The sequence below is a fragment of the Haemaphysalis longicornis genome, unplaced genomic scaffold (genome assembly GCF_048455015.1).
Source record: "Haemaphysalis longicornis isolate Haplotype H1 unplaced genomic scaffold, Haemaphysalis longicornis Haplotype H1 scaffold_7, whole genome shotgun sequence".
In the NCBI taxonomy this organism is placed as follows: Eukaryota; Metazoa; Arthropoda; class Arachnida; order Ixodida; family Ixodidae; genus Haemaphysalis; species Haemaphysalis longicornis.
This window is the reverse complement of record NW_027526422.1, coordinates 106,156,088-106,178,374: the sequence shown is the minus strand read 5'-3', so window position 1 is coordinate 106,178,374 and position 22,287 is coordinate 106,156,088. Positions and strand designations below refer to the sequence as shown.

The window sequence follows — 22,287 nt, the reverse complement described above, 5'->3', positions numbered from 1 at the left end:
CACCTCTTCAAGCCGAGCTCCATGGTCTCCTAGGAGCCCTGGATCACATGACCTACATGGCTCGTGCACCACCACCACCCAGGGTTCGTCTCCTCACTGATTCCCACGCCGCCATCAGAGAATTCAATAGGGCTTACTCTGATCACCCTACCGTTCATCACATCCAGGCCATGGTTAACCTACTGGCCCGAAACGGAACGCAAGTCCGCGTAGCCTGGATTCCGGGGCATGTGACCCAGGGGGTCGGCAATCACGCTGCTCATAATGCAGCGCGGGAGAGCCTTCAGTCAACACCTCCCTTGATTGCTCCCGATCTTGCACCAGATCCAGGTCTACATCCGCGCCCCCAACTGGATCATGCTAAATATTCTCGCCGAAAGCGGCTCGCTGAGAAGACTCCGCAGGGCTACCTGCATGGTGTCCCCACCCTACCCCGTTCCGCAGAAATCTTTGTTAATAAGACAATCGCTAATGCGGCCCTCACACCCTCCACACTTCGGAAATGGTTCCATTTGGACTCCTCAGGCTCTCCGTACTGTCCTCATTGCCAGCAGAATGTTTTTTCAGACCTCAAGCACCTCACTTGGCACTGTGCAGCGTTCGCATCTTCTCGCGATTCTTTGCTCAGTGCTCTGCCCCCCAACTCGTCCCCTGATGATCCCCCGTACGAAGACCCCAATTTTCTGCATTCTCTAGGTGTGTTTTCTATTAAGAGTGGCCTGGCAAGGGTAGTGTGAGATGGGGTCTACAATCCCCCTCACAAAGAAATCACTGATCATCGATCTCCAACAAGTCATCTCTAACGATTAAGTGATCACCTCCCCCTCCTCCCTTCTTCCCCTTCCCCAACTACGGCCATGTGGCCTCCCCCATCTTAATAAATGTCATTCATTCATTCATATATCCAGTAACTCTAGTCAAGACTAATCCGAAGCCCGCTACTGCGGCGTTCGTTGCCGACGCGTCTTCGCCCGCGTGCGCCGGAAACCACTTGAGACGGTCCACTGCGACGGCGCGAGCGCTAACTAACCGCGCCGCCGCAACCGACCGTCCGGAGTGGTGTGGAGTCAATAACCGCATGACGGGCTATAACGAGGTCACCAAGTTCCACCGCATGGATCGAAGGTCTCTCCCGCCCCCTCACCCGGGTCTGAGCCGTGCAGAGGCAGTGTTGTTACGACAGCTGCAGACAGGGTCGCTACCCACCCCGGTCCCGATGAAGCACGTATATCCAGAAGCCTACCCGACCGACAGGTGCCAGGTATGCCAACGGGGGAGGGCGGACTTCATGCACGTGTTGTGGGACTGCGTCAAGTTTCCACAGCGAGCGTCAACAAGAAGAGGAAGGCTGCCGTCGAGGCTAGAAGCAGCGATGGCGAGCTACGACCAAGAAGAACAATCATGGGCCGTCCAGCAGGTCCTGGAGGCTCTCGAAAGGCAGGAGCCGAGCGAAAACGACGGGAAGGCGCCTTCACGGGCGACGAACTGCGGGAGTAGCACAAGCCGACGCCGAGTAGAGGACCCCACCAGGATGACGTAGAGGCCCGCGTCGCGGCGCGCTAGGGCGTCGATCTGCAGGCTACCAATAAAATTGCCTCCATCCATCAATCTACTGCGGCTTGCCTCATCGCCTGCGGTGCGTCGGTGCGTTAAACCCTACAATCAATCAATAAATGAGGGTATGAACGAGGTCCCCTGAGATTACCCTCATGCTCAGCAAGGTCCCGGAGCCCCCTGCCTGACAACCAGACAAGGTGCCTGTCCGCCGGAGCTTGGCCAAGACTCCGACGGCCACCAATCTCGGCTTCTAGCCCTCAACCTTTAAACTTCTCACCAGGGTAGGCAACAGCTTAAGTAAGGGAGCTCGGGGTAAGCGCTGTTGCCACTTATCGTCACCAAGATTACTCAAGGTGCCCAGTGGGGGAGAGGGGGGGGGTGTTATTTGGGCCAACGCCAAGGGTTCGATAGCGGCATATTGGCTGCATCCCTGATGCAGGGAGAGGGCAAACAAAATCGTCTATATTTTTGCGGGCCGTTATTACCCTCTTCATGATGCCTTGTTTTCTGTAATTTTTGAGTATATGTGAGCAATAAGATTATAGAATAAATCATAATTTATGAACCCCCGCACGAGGCGCTGTTTATGCGTGCCTACAAAATATTCTGGTTGCTTTCATAACTGGACTGTCTCAAAGCAATTGAGCCTCTACCAGCATCCCAAGCCAGTCAGCATGATCCAATCATCTTTTGTTTTGTTTTGTGTGTGTGTGCGTGCCTGCGTGCGCGCGTGGGTGCGTGCGTGTGTGCGTGCATGCGTGCGTCTGTGCGCGCGCGTGTGTGTGTGTGTGCGTGTGTGTGCGTGCGTGTGTGCGTGTGCGTGTGCGTGTGCGTGGGTGCGTGCGTTTGTGTGTGGTGTGTGTGTGTGTGTGTGTGTGTGTGTGTGTGTGTGTGTGTGTGTGTGTGTGTGTGTGTGTCACCACCACTGAAGCGGGCGGAGCATGTATTCTGTACGTGAACATGCAAGTAGAAACTTACGTCAGCTTCCCGAGTTCGTTGTACTTGCGGGTCACCTCAGCCGTCACTCTGGTTTCCGCCGTGCTGTCCAGAAGCACCGCGCCTCCCCTGTCAGTTAAATGAAAGGATATTAGGCAACGCAGATTCCGGAGGGCATCGAGTGTTATACACTCGCGTCGCGGCAAACCAGAGCTTTAGAAAAGATTTTTAAGAGGTTATCCTTTCGATGCCTTTATGCACAAAGTGACAAAGGACAGAAAGTGGAGAGGAGGCTTGTGGTTAGGCCCTCATAACCTTGTTTATACCAGCACGTAAGGAGGCCCGTGGTGTCATGCTATATTTCGTCATGTGTGCCTCCAGGGCATATCCAGGATACCATATCAAGAGAAGGGAAAGCCGGTTCCTAGCACCCTCCCCACAAAAGGGAAATTAGGACAAAAATAAAAGAACAAAAATATTAAGCCAGAACATAAAATTGATACCTAATAAACCTACAAACAAGAAAACAATTCATCGGCCTAGTTACTTGTTGGCAGGCCGAATTGTTTTCGTCTGGTGTTCTCTTTTCTCCCTCGAGATCTAAAATCCCTCCTCATTTTGCCTGCCTCGCTTCAACTTAAGAAGAATGCCCGCAGGTACGCCATGAAACGACGCCACATTGATCCAGGCTCACCTACATTCGACGCATAGACTGATGTGTGCGATCGCTATTCGGCCTCTAGTAATTCGCAGCGATCAGCCATCTCTCTCCACACTACATACGGCAGCGAGTTTGCGGAAGCCGAGCGGAATGACGCAGCACCACCTTCAGGAGCGGAATCTTCTCCCTCGCCTCGTGCTTTAACTTAAAAAATAATCCTGTAATACTCCCGCGTTCAAATTATGACGTAGCTCACAATTTCCTGTACGTGTGTAAGAAAGGACATGAAGGTGTCCATCACGAAAGGTCATATGAACGCTATGAAAGTTCATATGAACGCTAAAGCAGTGATGCCGGAAGGTCACGGGATACAGATCTTAAAGCGGGAATCAAAGTGTGCTGGTTGGTGTATGCTAAAAACGTACACTAACCAGCCCACAGGAGCCCAAATGTTTCCGTTTGTGTTTGGGAGAGATAGTGAAAATAGTTAACGGCAGGCCCAAAACACAACAGGTTGATGATGAAAACTTTTGTCCAAAGGAGAAGGTGTTATGCCCGCTCGCCGGTGGGAAGACACCGTAATCCAGGTATCCTTGTGCTCTAGCTGCCAGCCGTGGCCTGGTGACCAGTCTCTTCTAGTCTTCGGACTGGTAAGCAGGCTTTGCCACTGCTCTGGAGCTGGTAGGAAGAGGGGGGGGGGGGGTGGCTTGTTCGCCTTGCATTCTCAGTGCACATGACGTAAGGTGCAAAGAGTACGCGACAGAAAGGGCAGTCGTGATTTGATTGATTGTGGGGTTTAACGCGCCGACGCAACGCAGGCGATGAGGCGCGCCGTAGTGGAGGGCTCCGGATTAATTTTGACCACCTGGGGATCTTCATCGTGCGCCGAAATCTCGTACACACGGGCGTTTTTGCTTTTCGCCTCAATCAGAAAAACGGGTGAAAGGGCAGTCGTGAGGCTATTGGCTGGGATAAAGTTTTTGATGGAGGTGGCGTCGCTAAGCAAGCAACATAAGGAAAATCGACGTTCTGCTGCGGTGATGACACCACCCGCGGCGTTACTGCAGTAAAGCAGCAGCAGATCTGAATTCTGTCGACCATGGCGTTTCTTAGTAAGTCATCATCATCATCATCATCACCAGCCTATCTACGCCCACTGCAGGGCAAAGGCCTCTCCCATTATTCTCCAATTATCTCGGTCCTGTGCCAACTGTGCCCAATTTATCCCCGCAAACTTCTTGATCTCATCTTCCCATCTAACTTTCTGCAGCCCCCTGCAGCGCTTGCCTTCTCTAGGGATCCACTCTGTTACCCTTAATGACCAGCGGTTATCTTGCCTTCGCATTACATGCCCTGCCCACGTCCATTTCTTCTTCTTAATTTCTAGTAATATGTCTTTAACACCAGTTTGCTCCCTGACCCACTCCGCTCTCTTCTTGTCCCTTAATGTTACACCTATCATTTCCCGCTCCATTGCCCGCTGAGTCGTTCTCAATTTAAGTTGAACCCTCTTAGTGAGCCTCCAAGTTTCTGCCCCATAGGTGAGTACCGGTAAGATGCAGCTGTCATACACTTCCGGTCATACACTTCCGGTCATACACTTCCGGTACCGGTAAGATGCAGCTGTCATAGTATACTAGAGAAAACACTGCGCCTGTTTTAAGCTATGTCGTCGTGGGCGTTCATGGGAAGACCCCCTTTGTTGGCTTGGGCTTGGCATGAAAATTAGATTCTTAAGCGTTTTTGGGCATTTGCTTTCTTCAGTATGCATTAACACGTTCATGAGCTACAAGGAAGCCGAAATCCTCCCTGCTATGCGGCAGCCGTGTTCGGTGAAACAGCAGGCAGTGCCTGATCACACCTGACGTTTCTCATGCCGCAGTCGAAGGACGTACGACTGAGCGGGTAATATGCCACCGCGAAATTTGTATCCGGCGAAAAGAAGAAACTAAACTAACTTCGACAAAGACAAGATACGACACATACGGGCGCTTGTATGCGTCATATCTTGTCATCGTGCACGACTGTTTTACTCCAAGTTTTCTTTTATCTTGTTAAACTAGCTGGCGGTCGGTGCACTGGTTCACCACAAAGGCAACGTTTTCATAGGCACGGTAAAAAAGCTTTCCAAACTTTTCTAACCTATCCTTTGAAATAATGGTAAAATTAATAAAATCAGGGCCCCTAATCAGTTTTCCCTAAATATTAACGTTGTTAGTAACTACAACCTTGGCTTGCAGAATGGCAGGCACAACAGTTCCAGCAAAAATACCCTTTACTTCCTTTTTCCTTAGCTTTAAAACATCCTGTTATTATTTTCCACTTACATTTATCGCACACTATTCTTCACGTTTTGTGGCACTTTGTTTAAATTTGCGGTCACTAAAACGTTTCAATCCAAGCCAATGATGAAACTAAGGCAAGCGCATGATATAATGGCGGTCCACGACGACACAGACGGCCTTGATGTGAGCCACATAGACACTAGCACCGGATTCCTTTCTAGTGTATATTGTAAGAAATTCTATGCTGTAGACAGAGAGAAAGCAACCGAACCGACTAGTCACGTGAACGCCGCCACGACAGGAAAAGCGGCAGTGTGTGATGATAAGGTGTAATGGAGTATTCTGTTACATGCTGAACGGCTCCGAAGTAATTTTCTACCGTTCCCATCACAAATCAACAGAATCTAAACACGCCGCGTAAATATTGTGCTGGGATGATTGGTTTATGCTTTAACGTGCCGACGCAACGCAGTCGATGAGGCGCACCGTAGTGGAGGGCTCCGGATTAATGTTCACCACCTGGCGATCTTTAACGTGCCCCGAAATCTTGTACACATGGGCGTTCTTGCTTTTCGCCCCCCCCCCCCCCCCCTCAGAAAAGTGGCCGCCGCGGACGGGAATTACACCCGGGTTCTCTTGAAATATTGTGCTTTGTAGTTTGTCGTTAATTTCATAGAGTTGTTATCGTAGGCATACCGGGTGTTCTGCACTGAGGCGACTGAGGTTCTTTCTGCCACACCTGTAACCTTTCCGAAGACAAAAAAACACTTCCGAGCGCACTAAAAATTGTGCTTTCCTTTCTCCGCAGAAAGACGTTACAACGCTCCCCATGAAGAAGGAAGGATCTACTTTGTTGTAAAGCATAATCTTTTTATTGTTTTCGCGGGGATGTTAGAATTTCGACTTTCTGAAAATACTTCCCTTTCTTAAAGGGGCTATGAACACATACTGCAACGTTTTTTTTTTAATTCAAAATAACTAGCCTATGGTAACTCCCTTAGGTTCATTCCAGCACAAAAGACGTTTCGTTAACCAAGAAAACGCATGGAATATAAAGCGCTCTCAAATTTCGCGCTCTAGAGATGAAATTTGAGTACGAGTGTCATAGTACGGGCACGCGCAGAAACGTTTTATGAGTACCATAACGGCCACGCGCGTTCAAGCGATATTATAAAACGAAACTAGAGGCCCTACTACAATGCCTCACTCATGTTTCTCGGTGGTGTCATAGGCGCACGCTGCGGAGAAGCTTCGCAGCTGCATTTTCACGGAGCCTCATCGGTTAGGTACCACGTGATTAAGCAAGAGCAAGGGTTTAGTGGCTGCCCTGCCAGCTCTTGTTCGCTCGATCTCACCATAGACGGCGCACCGGCTGATCTGTGTATTCGCATAAGGGCAAGCGACAGGCTGAACCCATTCACCCAGTAGATATTGCTTCAACGTCACTATCAAAGGCACCACATGAACCAGAAGACCGTCCTGGGCAACCTTTAGGAACCACAGGGCGACCCACAATCACATTTCGAATAAAGCCAAAATTTTATTAAACACGGCGTTCATAACTTGTCGCGTGTGTCAACTATGATTTCAAGTGAGTGTTACACCCCGCAAATTTTTCGCTCGAACTGTTACCTTAAATTGTAGGAGATAAAAAACAGTTGCAGCAGGGACAGCAGCCACTCACTTGCGCTCGATGTTCCACTGGACGTACCCGTACGACACGAGCACCAGCACGAGCATGGCCGGCACGTTGACCACCATCCATTTGGTGTACGTCAGCTCGCGCGACAGCGGGAAGCGGCTACACGTCAGGATGGCAAAGTGAGAAACCACTCTTTTCTGAAGGTAACACAGCGGATAACCAAAGACGAGACTAGAAATAGGGGAAGACCGTTAAATCGATACGGGGATGGATTAAGAAAAGTCAGTTCAATGAATGAACTTGGCTCAGGCTGCGCAAGACAGGAGCCGTTGCACGTCAATGGGAGGAGCCTTCGTCCTGCATTGCAGTTAGAAGGGCTGGTGATGGTTGTTGCGATGATGATGACGATGATAACGATGATGATGACGACGAAAGTAAATGTAAAAATAAAGAAGAAGCAAAAGGTGATGATGATATCTTTCGAGGATGAAAACTAAATCTGTCCTTAAACCGTTTCGAGGAATACGTGAGGGGTTATGCGAGAGGTTACAGTCGGCCAGCTGAGGCGAGTTAGTGCACATTCATAATTTGAGAACTGGTAGGAAACGAGCAGAAGTACGCAGGAGGTAGGAGTACGCCATGTGTGCTTTATCTCCGTCTTGTGCTATTCCTTTTCGGACGACGTTTTGGAAATCACCAAAATTACGACAGTGGAACTAAAGAGAGACAACAAACTGCACGTAGCAAAACCACCATTGGGACAATGAGCGCTTACTTCTGGGCTAGTTGGTTCATTATTTCTTGTAAAAACACTGCGCTAAATTGAACTTAACGAAGACGAAGGATGGCGAAACACAAGATGCAGATTTACGAAAGCGCAACTATCAACTGGCCTGTATTTTCTGACCCTATCGGAACCTATTGGAAACATCACCATAGAAACAGAAACATTCAAAACCACCACGCAAACCCTATATGCGTTAAGTTCTTGATAGCTGTTATCGTCACCTTTTTTTGCGCGGTGTCACTCACAGCTGGCCGTGTGCGCTCGTCTTCCCCACTCTCTGGCTCACTGTCACACGGGGAACATCTTTCTGCAGAAGACTTCATCTTGTGTTCCGCCGTTCTTCGTTTTCGGTAATTTCAATTTAGTGCAGTGTTTTTACAAGAGACACCATTGGGACGTTGCACAACTGACACACAGCCGATCTCCAACTTCAGATTCCCACCTGCTCACAGATGTTGAAGACCCCGGTGTAGCTGGGCAGGGAACACCTATCCGTCTTTGACCTCATAAAATTGCAAGATACTAAACACAACACGGCATAAAAATTTTCAGGAGCTTTACAGAACAGATTACATATCCTACGACATCCGTCATGCTTGTTGGACTAGTTAGGCTACAATAGCAAGTTTTTAATACGAGCTTTTTTAAGTATTTTTTTTCAAATTGTGGTCGAACAATTATCTCCATTTAGGCTATTACAGGTGCTACTTCCACCAAATCCGCATTTTTGTGGAAACAGCTGGCCGTTACATCATTCGCTTATTTTCCCTATTTTTATTCATATTATGAACCTTCTATTTGCGGAATGTTTTCATTTATTCTTCGGTTTTGGGGGGATACGTATAAGATACATATTTTTTATTTTGTCCGATCGTTTCTAGAGAGATTTTTTTATTTTTGTTAATTCCTGGCTTTTGAAAATTCTGTCCGACCAATTATCTCCCCTCACGCAATTATAATGATTAATGGTGGTACTTCTGCCGAATATGCATTTTCGCGTGAATGGCGGCCGTTAAACTTTTGGCATCTCATTTGCGCTAGTTTTTATGCGTATTTTAGGCGTTGTTTTTCGGAGTTGTTTTGTTTATTCTTCGGTTTTTGCGTCACGTATAAGGTTAAAATTTTTATTTGTCAAATAATTTTCCTAAAATAAGTATTTTTCTTTTTTTTCCTTTGGGTTTCTCAAAATTGTCAGACCAATGAACTCAATTTACACCAGTAAAAAAATCAGAGGAGTTACTTCCGCAACATCTGCACTTTTTTTTTAATGCGTTACACAGACTTGGTTGGGGGTGTAAGGGACTGGGGTATCGCCACGGAATGCTACGCATTACAAGCGCACGCAAGCGCCTCTAAGCGTTGTGGCGGCATTCCAAGACCCCCAACCATAACGAAAGGTCCGATAAAATGGTGCACGAGCAGTGGAACACTGTAAAATTGAATTGAGTTGACTAACCCTCATCCGCGTTTACCGTAGGAGTAGCGAGACGGGAGGAAAATAGCGTGAAGGGTGAGTGGGAAAAGGAAGAGAAGCATCTATGCTGTAGGGGCGGCCGATGACTATCGCCTTTCAACGACATTTGCAACGAAGTGAGGAGATCCCGTTTTTTTTATTCTCACAGTTTATGACAATGGGAAACTTGACCATGCCCTGCCCCTGCTTCCATGCACAAGCAGTTGCGGCGAGGGTGTCAGACTGGATTTTAAAGGAGCCATGAAGAGACAACAGAAGTTTGGTTCATTCAAAAGATTGCCTCGTTAGAATCATACTGACACCACTTTTAACGTGAACTTCGCTCAGATAAGCTACATAATTAGGAAAAAAAGGAATGGCCATGCGACACCCACTAGCTCATTTGTGGCAACGGAACATAGGATGTCATACCAGACAGCTCTGCGATTGGCGGAGGGCGGCAAAAGCAAACGCAAATTCGGCAGTACTTATAAGCTTGCCGAATGAGCTATTTGCGCTTACATTTAGGACACATTCCTTTGAAAGTCCTTGGAATGGTGGGACAAACAGTGGAAGCTACGAAAGCACACGTAAACGTAGAAGTACCGATGCGTATGCTGCTGTTGGTACTGCGCGCACTATGCTTGGTTTAGCTGCACAGGACTGCGGGGCTTTGGGGTTGTTTCAGACGACACTGGCCGATTGACGCAAGCGACGATGTCTTACGTGACCGTATTTGTCGAGCGAGCACCATGTTTCCCGGAACAATTGTATCCATGAACAAAACAAGCCAGATACAAATACGTTCACAAACAAACCAAAGGCAGAAAGCGGCTTGCCGTGGTGCGGTGGCGCTGTCTAGGTTCACTAACGGTAAACAAGGGTCTGTGATGTCAGTGTAGACCACGAAAAGGCACGATTTAGCCCGAAAATCAAAATTTTAATTTCCAATAAATAATTTCTCAGTGAATAAAGTGTCGTTTGCATTCTGAAAAGCGCTGGGAGTATTATAAAACACAAAATCTTTGAAATAACACAGACTTGTGTTTTGTCTTTATGGCTCCTTTAAGGCCAGCGTGACATTTCTTATGTTGCCGCATTTGTTCCAGGGCGAGGCTATAGCACTACCTTTTTCCATAAAACTTCGAGCAATACTTTACTATGGACTTCAGAGTTAAGCCATACTAACTTCACTATTTCAAATACCCATAGGCTTCCATGAGCGCGCGCATGGACGTTAAGGCCAGCTCTAACTCGTTTTCTACTGCCAGTATTTCCAACCACACCACAGTTAATTTCTGCGGAAGAAGAAGTCAGTAACCTATCTTCATAATTGTCGCACTTACTTAGCCCCCGAGCTTTCAAAACGGTTCCCTCGTTTGTGCAGCGTTCGATAGGAGGAACTGGGCTCGACAAAACCCGGCCGAAACGTGCTGCGACGACAACTGCCTCCAGCAATTTGTAGCTTATATGTCCGCTACAATAAATCTATAACAACATCCGCGTTTATCCAATCAGTAACAATAGATCCGCACTAAATTGCGCGTTTCCGACAGCTGTCGGTTCTATTTTTACATGGCGCGCTCCTTTGCAATCTGCAACAAGGCTGCATGTGGTGGTGAACTGGTCATTTCGAAGGCAGCTGAGGAGGGGGGTGGAGGGGGCTCACTTTCACGCACCTACTGCCTTATTATGACCAGTGGCCTATCCAATTGATTGGAAATGTTTTTATTTAAAAGAAAAAAACAGAGGAGAGACGGTGGATATCAAGATGGGGAGTTGGGCTAGTTGGTGCCCTTGCATCTTTGGGAACAGCGCGAAAAGACGGGGACACACAGAAAGAAGTGAACAGTACGAGCACTGACTTTCAACTCATTTTAATGGAAGGGCGTCTAACTACATATACATACACGCAATCTCCCCCGCCCACACCTCGTACCAATATCAGCCAATGGCATACATATACATTTCCGAAACACTCCACAGTTGAGATCACACCCTGTATGCCACTGGAACAAGTTATCGCAACGACTGTTCCAAAAACATGTATCGCAACGACTGTTGCAAAAACATGTATTCTTTCTTATGTAAGACAACTGATGATTCACTAATTCAATCGCTCCCTTATTTTCTGTCATGGAAGGATTGTAACTCTCTAGTAGGCCTTTCTTTGTGCCTAAACAAGATATCAGCTCCGCGAAATAATGGGTAACAGCCATGCTCACACGTGCAACAATGCTCGGCCTGACATGCGTATTTCCCTTTTTAAGCGTGCTACGGGGCTCCATTAGTCGAATGTTTACCTGTATAAGTCAAGGTAAAAAAAAAACACTTTTGAATTACTATTCAGGGCACTCCAAACTGACAAAGAATGATATAGTCTTGGACTGCTTACGGGCATCCTTGAAACGTTCTTGTTCTGATTCAGTGTGTGAGACTTTCCATGGTCAGGTCTAGGCTAAAAGAGGCGGCGTTTCACGATAGCACACTGAGGATGACCGCAGAAGAGCTGGTCAGGCTGCGAAAAAAGCCGGTAGGTTCTGTTGCAGTTGGATCCCCGAGGGAAAGGAGCAAAACATTTGCTGTATTCCCCTATGTACACACGATGACGCACGGGCTCAAAAAGGTAGCAGCTCGGTTCGGTGTGAACGTGGTGTTTTCTGCACTTGTAAACTCAACAGCGTCTGTCGGGCAGTCCAGCAACGTTCAGAAGATGATCCAGGAAAAAGGAACGGAGGGTGTAAAGTAAAATTATGTATCACCCTTCGTACCCAGCAGTGTGGGTGCTGTGTACAAGATTCAATTATATTGCGGAAAAGCGTATGTTGGTCAGACGGGGCGCTGTGGTAAACACTCGACTAATGGAGCATCGTAACACGTTAAAAAAAGACGAATACGCATGCCTGGCCGAGTGTTGTTCCATGTGTGAGCACAGCTGTTTTTTATTATTTCGCGAGACTGAGAGCTTCTACAGGCACAAAGACAGGCTTACTAGAGAGTTCTTGGGGTCGTTTCATATCATAAAATGTGGGATAGATTGCATTAGTGAATCATCAGTGATCTTTCATGAGAAAGAATGCGTTTTTGGAACAGTCGTTGCGACACGTTGTTCCAGTGGCAAGAAGAATGTGATGTGAACTGTGGAGTGTTCGGTAATGTTTGTATGTCATTGGCTGATATTGGCACGTGCTGTGGGCGAGAAAGATTATGTGTATGTATATGTAGCTAGACGTCGTTCCATTAAAATGACCCTCCAACACTTTCGATAAGCGCTTAGGCTCCTTCCTTCGCGTCTGGACCCACTGCAAAAGCTATAGTTATCGGCAGCACGGAGCGCCACTGCGTGATTTGCTCGTCGCGCCAGATATGCCTTCCATTTCTGATTTGTTTTTGTGGGTATTTTTAAGTTCCTAACGAAAACCAGACGTTGCTGTAACTGAAGAAAAACGGGTCAACAGCTGCTACATAGCCTTAGTGATGTAATCCGAGCCGTCGAAGAACGTCAAGACCGGGAAAGATACTAAAATCCTTTGAGCGAGTTTACAAGTTACCTGATGGGCATGGAGCAGTTATTTTTGGCTGCGGTACTTTGCCACCCCATAATCTAAGTACTGGGTGTGTTGAGGGACTACGTTCTGCAAGCATTTAAGATTTCAAGAAAAGTGGAAAAAAGTGTTGCAGGGTCCCTCTAAATTAAGTTGAAAGTCACCGCTTCCCCGGTTCACAACTTTCTGTGTGTCCCCGTCTTTTCGCGGTGTTCCACAAGATGAAGGTGAATATTCTATATACCAGGATTCCACTGGCCTCGAACGCCGCTGTGGCTCTGTCTAGCAGCCATCGCTGTCAGGCAGGGTCTTCGCGGCGCAGGGTGCGATTCGGCGTATACTTAGTGCGTACTGGCATGCCCATACCATGTGGTAAACCTTCGCACTCTCCCGGCAGTGCGGGCAAGAAAGGGGAATGTAGCGTGGTGTACCACCAGTGTAGTGTAGCCACTGTGCGCAGTGTGTCCGTCTGTAGTCTCATGAGGTGTTACTCCTCTTCATTAGTAATTATATTGTCACGCGTTAGGTAAGTTCTTCGATTGACTCCTAATATGCTTAAATATTCGCCGAAGATTGCGGTCGCCACGTCCAATACCTGGTATTAGTACAAGGGGGCCGAGATAGGAAGTCATCAAGCTGTGGCAACGGCGGCCTCGTTACCCGTTTAACCCTTATGCCGTGGTGTCGAGATGATCAGCATAAATGACGATTTCCCGCACCCTATCGCCTTTTATTTAGTATAGTACAATTAAGGCTTAAGCTCGTGCCATCTTCCGTTATCCTCGGGTACTGGACCCCGCTTGGAGCGTGGTAACCTACTCTCGCCTTCAATCTTACTGTGTTGTGGAAAGTTCTGAGGCATACGCTTGCAACACTAACCTACCATCCTCGAAACTTTTGCATTGAATTTGAAGTTTTGAATTTATGACAGCGAGCAGAACTAAGAGAATATTGTGGAAGTATGAGCCATAGTTCTCAAAACCCTCTTCATACTTGGGCGTTGGCTCCTTGGACACTGTGCTTGATTGCTTGACAAAGAGCATAGGATAATGTACGGCTGAGGAATCGCGGAACAACCGCGTACTCCCCATCATGGGATTCCGCTCGCTTCCCTCTACAGTAAATGAGGTAATCGCTCTCACTTATCGAAGACGCGCTTCATAATCTGGTTGGGTGCTGTGCCGATGAGGGATCCGGTGCCGCCTATGTTGCATGCGTACGTCACGGACAGTAGCATCATCTTGCGCACGTACATGGCCAACTCGTTCGTCTTCCTGCATGGCGAAAAGAAAGGACAGGGCTACCTGGGGCAGTGAATTTCGGTTGCAAACAGTAGACCTGTGTCGAAAGTCCCATTCCTTGAAAGGGCCCTCGACGACAGAATAAAACTGTGTTTACTTTGAAAGGACCCGACTTTGTTAACTTCCGCAACCCTATTCCAACCACAAAAGACATATTTACTGAAAAAATTCAATTATTGCTGAAAAACATTAAACTTGTGCGCTACACGTCATCAGCAGTGGCGCAAGAGATGAAAAAAAGATCAAGAAAAAAAGTGTGTTACTGCACGCTAGCATTCCCGTGACTCGGAACAAGAGGAGCTACTACAATACTCTGGTCGCCTTTCTTGAAGGTAGCTGCTACATGTCGGCAGCCACCACTCGCGCAAACAATATCATGTGACTTCACACAGACGCTGCAGGAAATGTGGCTAGTTAGTCACCACTTCTTCATCTGTTTCACTTAGTATCCACACTCGCGATGAAATTGCTTCATTGTTATCGCCACGAAGCAGTCTTTTTGGTGAACCAAACCTATACTTACTCTGCATGGCCACTCTAAACAAGAATATCTCAGTTGAAGACATGTCGAGATCATGCGTATAGTTCCATGGACCATGGCTCTGTTTCGTCGAGACACCTTATATTACCACGGATGAATTATTGAGACCCCTAAAAGCTACAGAGACAGTAATCGTTTACCCCCATTGCAGGTTTCTCATCGTATCGTCCAAACGTATCATGAAGCCACTTCGAAAGGTTATTCGTCAGATTCTTTAAAGGCTGACGTTGAGGAACTAATTTCTTTGAACGTAACTTGTTGCATTATACTCTAGAACGCCAAAGCCTGAAGGAAAAGCGTGTAGGATGCACTATACCAGGGAAAAGCTATTATTGATGATTTCCAGCAAAGAAGTGTGTTCTAACTTACCGTGAGGCACGCGGAAGCATCGACACAAACTAATTACAACGACCAAACGCATGCCCTGAGCGGCGCTCATCACAGCTGGTTTTCCGTTCTCTCTTTTTTCAACGAGCCCCTTATTTCCTATTATGATTCGCCAAGCCCATAGCGCGAACCCCGGTTCTGGCAGTCTTTGGGCCAAAGGCACCATAGCAGGGCCACTGTCTAGTTGGCCGGTCCCGACATGCCGTAGATGCTTGAGTTAAGGCCCGGGCGTTGAAGAAAATATCAAAGCTGTTCCACTCAATGTGAAAGCTGTCGGAAGTGCCGAGCAGTTATTCGCCGCGTAATGGGCTGTATCGCCGTTATCAGCCCACTGCCACCACTTATCGCGTCTTCACCACCCTGTCCCACTCCTTTCTTAATAAATTGAACCGCCAATGCAACTGAAATTTCCCGCCTTCACAGCGATCGTGCGCACCCTGCCTAAAATTGCGCCAGCGGGACTTCTTTTTATTTGCTTTTCCTGCCACACGTGGCGGTGATCCACTGCCACTTTTTTTCCCTTACTATCGTAAAAGCCAACCGGATGACCTTTCCTTAGTAAATGAATGCGGGCGCTGCCTGTTAAATACGTATATTTTCCTGCAGTTTTCTGCAGTTTTCTTTGCGCTAAACAAGGGGGAGATGAATGACAAGCGCCAGCTGTTCCCTAGTTTCGAATGGTTATGACTATATAAACCGCTTGGTTTTCGAAGCCTCTGTGGGATGCCGTGCGATGGGACTCCGTTACGACGTTACGCCGTGGGCTCTACTTGGTTCCAGCGAGCAAGGTGCGACGACAAGGTGAGCTCCTAACTGTTCTGTACTTAAAAGGTTTTCTTCATTCCGGACACTGCAGACAAATTCATTTGCGCACGCCACACAGCTGTCCAAAATACACCCCACGCTCTTCTGCTACGACTGTATTGTAGTAGGGTTTAACACGCCGACGCAACGCAGGCGATGAAGCACGCCATAGTAGAGGGCTCCGGATTAATTTTGACCACCTGGGGATCTTTAACGTGTGCCGAAATCTCGTACACACGGGCGTTTTTGCTTTTCGCCTCCATCAGAAAAGCGGCCGGCGCGGCCGGGAAACGAACCCGCGACCTTGTGCTCAGCAGCGCAGCTACGACTGCAACTTCTGCTCTGGGACGCCGAACACTGTACCACATGGTGTGGGAATGCAAAGGCGTCGTTCCTTTCTTTCCGTTCAATGGGAGCAATAAACGTTTTCTCCTCCTTCACATCGAGATGCCGGAGCGGCGCTAGCTACAACCCCTAGGAGTAGGTTACAATTGCCATTCACATGAACACGCAAGTAAGGTCGTGGGAGCGCAGCTTCTCCCGCAGCATAGTTGCCATCGGGCCGCGGTGTTCCGGAGGTCGTGGTTCCGGTTTCAACCCGGGGAGCATCGTTTCATCGCTTTTTTTTTCTCAAAACCAAGCGGTGCTTATCCCGCTCGAGTGCTTCCTCTCGCATCCACCTTCACTGGGCGCCAGGTTCCATTTTAGGCCTTGGAATGTATATCGTAACATCGCCGAGCTTAACATAACCATGTCATGGTTATGTTAAGCTCGTCGATAAACGTATGCAACAGCGCCTATAATTACGTCATCGGTGCGGCTATCACGGTGAATAACGTCCAAATTCGTGCTGTATTTAGGTGGGTAAAAAGCAAGAGGAATAGTTACACCGAGAATAAATGAACGTTGAGGTAAAAAGCTTACAATTGGTTAAACAATGCCGGCCGGATACAGGAAAGGTGCGCTCCATGAAAATCTGGTTTCTTCTATGAAAAAGCCTCATATGTCTTATGTTTTTATTCCCTCAGGAACGACATGGTACAGCTCGCTGCTATTGAATGGCTTATCGCACTATTGCGGACGTATGTGGACCCCTACCGTTGCAAAAGAGGGCGAAAATGAGTCAGGGTAAGCACGTTGATGTATTTTGGCTCCCGTAGACTCTGAACCCTGCCTTGCAGAAAGATGTTTCATGCAGTAGTGTATAGCAACAAACGTGTTGGGTTACGTGGTTTCACGAGAGAACACTTACAATGGGTTATGCATTCAGGTTTCTGCAGTAAACGTTCCTACAGATAGTGTTAAAGCGTGAAAGCTTTGGCATTCACAATGGTCAGTAAAAGCTGGTTTCACCGGTTGCGTATAAACTAAACCTATGGTTCCAAGATAATCATTTAAAGGAACTACACGACTGTATTCGCTCATAGATAAAAGGGGAAAGTAAAAGAAATCAAAAATTGAATACTGACTTAACAGCAGCACCGACTTACATCATTTGGCCCTTCTCCTCAGGTTGGGCCCCAGCGTAAGCCCGCTTCCTGACACCTGTGGCGAAGAAAACGTAGGTGTTCTGTCAGCAAAAGCAGCAGCACTGTTTAGGCTTCCGGTTAATGACGAAATAAATGCGTTCTCTTGCCTCAGTATTTTAATTCGCTAAATATGACATCTCAAACACTTGAGACGACTGGCGCAGTTTATTCTGTAGCAACTGCGGGGTAGCAAACTTGCCCTATATTGGCATTTCCATTCTTCGTGACCTCCTTCTGGACGACGCCTAATCCTAAATTCGGACGGGCCACTGGTGGAACAATGTGTTCATTGTATGCGATCGAAATTGATCGATTGATTGATTGCAGGGTTTAACGCGCCGACGCAACGCAGGCGATGAGGCTCGCCGTAGTGGAGGGCTCCGGATTAATTTTGACCACCTGGGGATCTTCAACGAGCGCCGAAATCTCGAACACACGGGCGTTTTTGCTTTTCGCCTCCATCAGAAAAGCGGCCGCCGCGGCCGGGAATCGAACCCACGACCTCGTGCTCAGCTTGACATGAGGAACACGACGATATCGATGCATATGCCGATGTCTACTACTAGCTCAGTACAAAGCAACGACGGAACATATAACTAAACAATTCCAAAATTGTACAAATGCGTGTTGATGTGTCCTTCAGTGCGCACGTACAAATAAATCCTGCAGCTTCGCTATGGTTAAAGCCTGGCGCGACGTATTGAAAGCTTTGCCAGCTGAGCTGGTGGATGTCTACAATGCTGGGGATGATTTTGCATCCAACACCCCGCGAGACGAAGACGAAAACGTCTTCCATGCATATGACGACCATTACTAGCACCGCAACTATGCAAATAAACAGTGATATTGTAACTTAACTATGTGTCCCGCAATGCGCACTCACAATGGCTTCGCCATTCAAGTCTTGCAGATGAATGCAAGCTTCCTAGAATTTTTTTCACGCGCGTCCACTTTACTTCTCCAAATTGGTCATTCTGCTGTCACCTGCACAAAGAACGGGCGCGCGGTGCTACGGGCGTGACACATGCGGAATTCCGAACCTGTGTATCTAGCTGCTGTAAACGTGGGCTGAGAATAGTCGAATCCGCCTATCTAAAGTGACGGTGAGGCCCGCCGAAGATTATTACGATACGATAATGCACATCCAAAAACGGGCGAAAAATACGGAAATGTACAACAAGCCGCGCAGTAAGAAAATGCACCCTAGAGACGAGGCGGGTTCCCATTGACGTAAACTTTCGTGAGGCACTAATCAGCCCCTGTCTCTGCTCCCAAAACTACTTTTATTGACTGATTAAGAGGTATTGATGTGCCGACACTACACAGGGGACGAGGCGAGCCGTAGTGAAGCGCTGCGAATTATTTTGCCCACCTGTGGATCTCTAGCATGCGCCGAAACGTCGAACACACGGGCGTTTTCGCTTTTCGCCCCTATCAGAAAAGCGGCCGCCGCGGCGGCAATCGAACCCGCGTTCTCTGTCTCAGCAGCACAACGCCTTAGCCACTGAGCCACTGCGGCATGTTATTGCCAAAAAAGGGTTGTTTCCTTCTTTGTATTCGCCATGCGGTAGCGCACACGGAACGTAACTGCTTCGCGGGAATTCCGTATTGTTGATCACCCATACAGCCCCGACATCTGTTCGAGCCATGCCGTGCGTCGTTATCCCCTGCAACGCAAGCGCCTCTTGATCCGGGGTTTAAATCCACCTGCAAAGAGTTTACCTCTTTCGTACTTCCCGCCTGTCTTCTGCATCTGGTCGGCGATGGCCATCGCGATAGGGCCCATGATGGAGGCCGACGCTGTGTTGGGAATCCACAGTGACAGGAACATGCTGACCATCATCAGGGCGAGCACGATCCTGCACCGGCACAGCGAGTGGTCCGAGGGTGAATCCCGCGGGGTAAAAAGAAAGAGAGCACAGTGTGCGCCCTGTCAGCGCATGCTGTGACGAAAGCAAGGGACAGCTAACAAATCTTTAAAATATTGCACTAAACATCACGGAGCGCGTTCGGCCCAAATCGAGCATGTATGATTTCATATATCACCGCTCTGCAAAGTCGCGCGCGTTCCACTCAATCTAAAAGGTTTCGGAAGTGCAGAGCAGTGATTCGTCGTGATGGGCTGTAGCCGTGTTATCCGCTCACTGCCACCACTCATCGCGTCTTCACCATCCTGTCTCACTCCTTTCTTAAAGGGACACTGAAGTGATATGTAAACATTGCGGGATTACTAGCGCAAATTGTAGTCCGGAGTCCCCAGGCCATGTTTCGACCACTCTAGGCGCGTTTACGCGATTTTATTTAGTAGAAAAACTAATTCGAAAACGCTGTCCTCCTCTCTTTACGCTCGCCCATTTTCTGTGGCGTTTTCGTGTGACGTCAGGAGGGGATGAGCTGGCAATTGGCTGCGCCACGGCTGCGCTACTGCACGGCTCCCCGGCCGACAGAGCCAGTCGCCCCAGCGTTTCGTCCGCCGGCCGCCGGCGGGTCGCCGCAATCAAGGAGGTTAAAAAAAATTGCTTGGTCGCAATTCGTTCGCTTAGTTGAAACGAAGCCAGGACACGTTTGTGAATGGAAGAATGTGCCTTTCTTTACTTGGTTTGTTTGTACACTGTATCTAGCTCCAAGTCAAGGTCGCTTCACACAAGCGCTGCACATGCGACGCTTCGCTGACTGGTACGCCAGTAGGAAAATATAAGGCCTCTTGAAGGCGGGAGAAGAGTCAGCGAAGTCAATATAGGTATTAAGCAAATAAAATCAACTGATATTTTTACCGTACAGCGTAAAACTAGGGCGCGGGAAGCACGTTTTTGCGCTGGGCGAACAAGCACAGCGGTCAGCAGCACGACTACGCATCTGCGAACGCTTTTCCGTCTACGAAATGCAATTGCTAGACGTGAGCTACTGTGGAAACTCGGGCGACGCTTACTCCACGATCGCAGTACAACAAATAGTCACCTAAGCGGCTTGAAATGCCAAAACTAAATAAAAGTGTAAACCGGTTGTACAATATATACCCTATATTAGCAAGTCATTCGCGTCCCGCTCCGTGACCTAGCGGTCTGAGGCTTTAGGAATTCACAGCAAATATTTTGCGAGTCACGAGTTCGAATCCCCGCGGGTACGTGCTTTTTTTTTTTTTGTAAGTTAACTTTTTTGTTTTCCGCCGATGTTTTCTATATTGAGTTCACCTTTTTTGGGGCCGCAACGTTCATGGCTACACGAACTAGTTCACAAAACGCGCGCAGGCTGGCACTGGCGCGCTAGCGAGTTCTCGTTGGCGTGCTGTTGCCATAAGCACCGACTGCTTGCAGGCAGTGGGCACAGGCCAGAATGAACAGACCCTTGGCCTGGTGCGAACACGCTTTTTACGATACAGGCATGAGGGAGGCAAGCTCCAAATATGGGAGAAAAGCGCATGACATTTGGGCGTCTGCGGGTACGCGGAGGGCGTTCATGCACTGCGTAGGTCTCGGCTAGTGAATGCTACGACTACAAGCCGTCCTGGGAGGCTTATCTTGTGCATTTTACAGCCGACAACATGGCAGAAGCGCGGTACGATGATTACTGAGATATTGAGAATGCCCATCCAACAAAGCCATTGGTTATGTTTTACAGAACCGAAACCGAAACCGAAACTTGTGTGATTGCTAACCTTGGGCATCGTCCAATCACGGCGCCCCTCCTCTCAACGTCACAGCCTTAGTTGGTGCGGCCGCCGCAAACCGCGCATGGTAGTTTTTCTTCTTTCGCGCTTTGTAAAATAATTACCGATTTGTCAACCGGATAAACGATGAAAAGTGTGCTAATTTGAGCCAGTCTACGCAGTGCAAGCAAAAACGGGAGCTTGACAAATTCACTTCAGTGTCCCTTTAATAAATGAAACCGCCAATGAAACTGAAATTTCCTGCCTTCACAGCGCTCGCGCGCCCCCTGCCTATAACTGTGCCGGCGGGAGTTCTGCTGGTTTTGTTCTGTCTTTTCCTGCCGCACGTGGCAGCGTTGCACTGCCACTTTTTCTCGCTTACTATCGTAAGAGCCAACCTGACGATCGTTCTAACTAAATGAATGTGGCGCTGCTTGTTAAATACGTATATTTTCCCTAAAATGTACCTGCAGTTTTCTTTGCGCTAAACGACGGGGATCTGAATGACAAGCGCCAGCCGTTCACGAGTTTCGAACAGTTATGGCTATATAAACCGCTTGGCTTTCAAAGTCTGCGTGGGACGCCGCTGCGACGGGGCTCAACTACGATGCTACGTCGTGGGACTCTACGTGGGTCCAGCGAGTGAGCTGCGACGACAAGGTGAGCCCCTATAGTGCTCTGCACTTAAAAAAATTAAAGCCGTCCCCCTCAATGTGCAAGCTGTGACAAGTGCAGAGCAGTGATTCTCCATAATGGGCTGTGGCGCCGTTGTCCGCTCACTGCTACCACCAATAACTCTCTTCGCCACCCTGTCTCACTCCTCTCGTGATGAATGGAACGGAGGTTTGTCAAATGCAATTCAAATTTCCCGCCTTCGCAGTGCTCGCTTGCCTCCTGCCTGAAACTGCTCCAGCGGGAGGTCTGTTATTTTCCTGGAGCTTTTCCTCCCGCCTGTGCCGGCGTTCCACTGCCACTTTTTCGCTTACTGTCCTTTAAAAGCAGCCGAACGAGCGTTCCTAACTAAATAAAAGCAAGCGCTGCCGGTAATTACGTATATTTTGCTTCAAATGCACCTGCAATTTTTTTTGCAATAAACAACGGGAAGATGTATGACAAGCGCCAGCGGTACACGAGTTTCGAACTAGTTCAGTTATGGCTATATAATCATTTGGCTTTCGAAACCTCTGTTGGACGCCGATACGACGGCCCTCTG

At 48.2% G+C, this 22,287-nt stretch overlaps 1 protein-coding gene across 1 annotated transcript in view; it reads right to left on the bottom strand.

The window, feature by feature from the left end:
- The window catches only part of LOC144144769 (Na(+)/dicarboxylate cotransporter 3-like), a 41,525-nt gene extending 22,251 nt beyond the window's left edge, over window positions 1–19,274 (bottom strand). The window contains exons 1-5 of the mRNA XM_077676277.1: window positions 19,151–19,274; window positions 17,390–17,444; window positions 14,009–14,140; window positions 7,124–7,240; window positions 2,536–2,622 (exon numbers count right to left, since the gene is read on the bottom strand). Coding sequence (XP_077532403.1) covers window positions 2,536–2,622; window positions 7,124–7,240; window positions 14,009–14,140; window positions 17,390–17,444; window positions 19,151–19,271 — 512 coding nt within the window. The 5' untranslated portion in view covers window positions 19,272–19,274. The remainder of the gene's footprint in view (window positions 1–2,535; window positions 2,623–7,123; window positions 7,241–14,008; window positions 14,141–17,389; window positions 17,445–19,150) is intronic.
- Window positions 19,275–22,287: the final 3,013 nt, after the last annotated feature.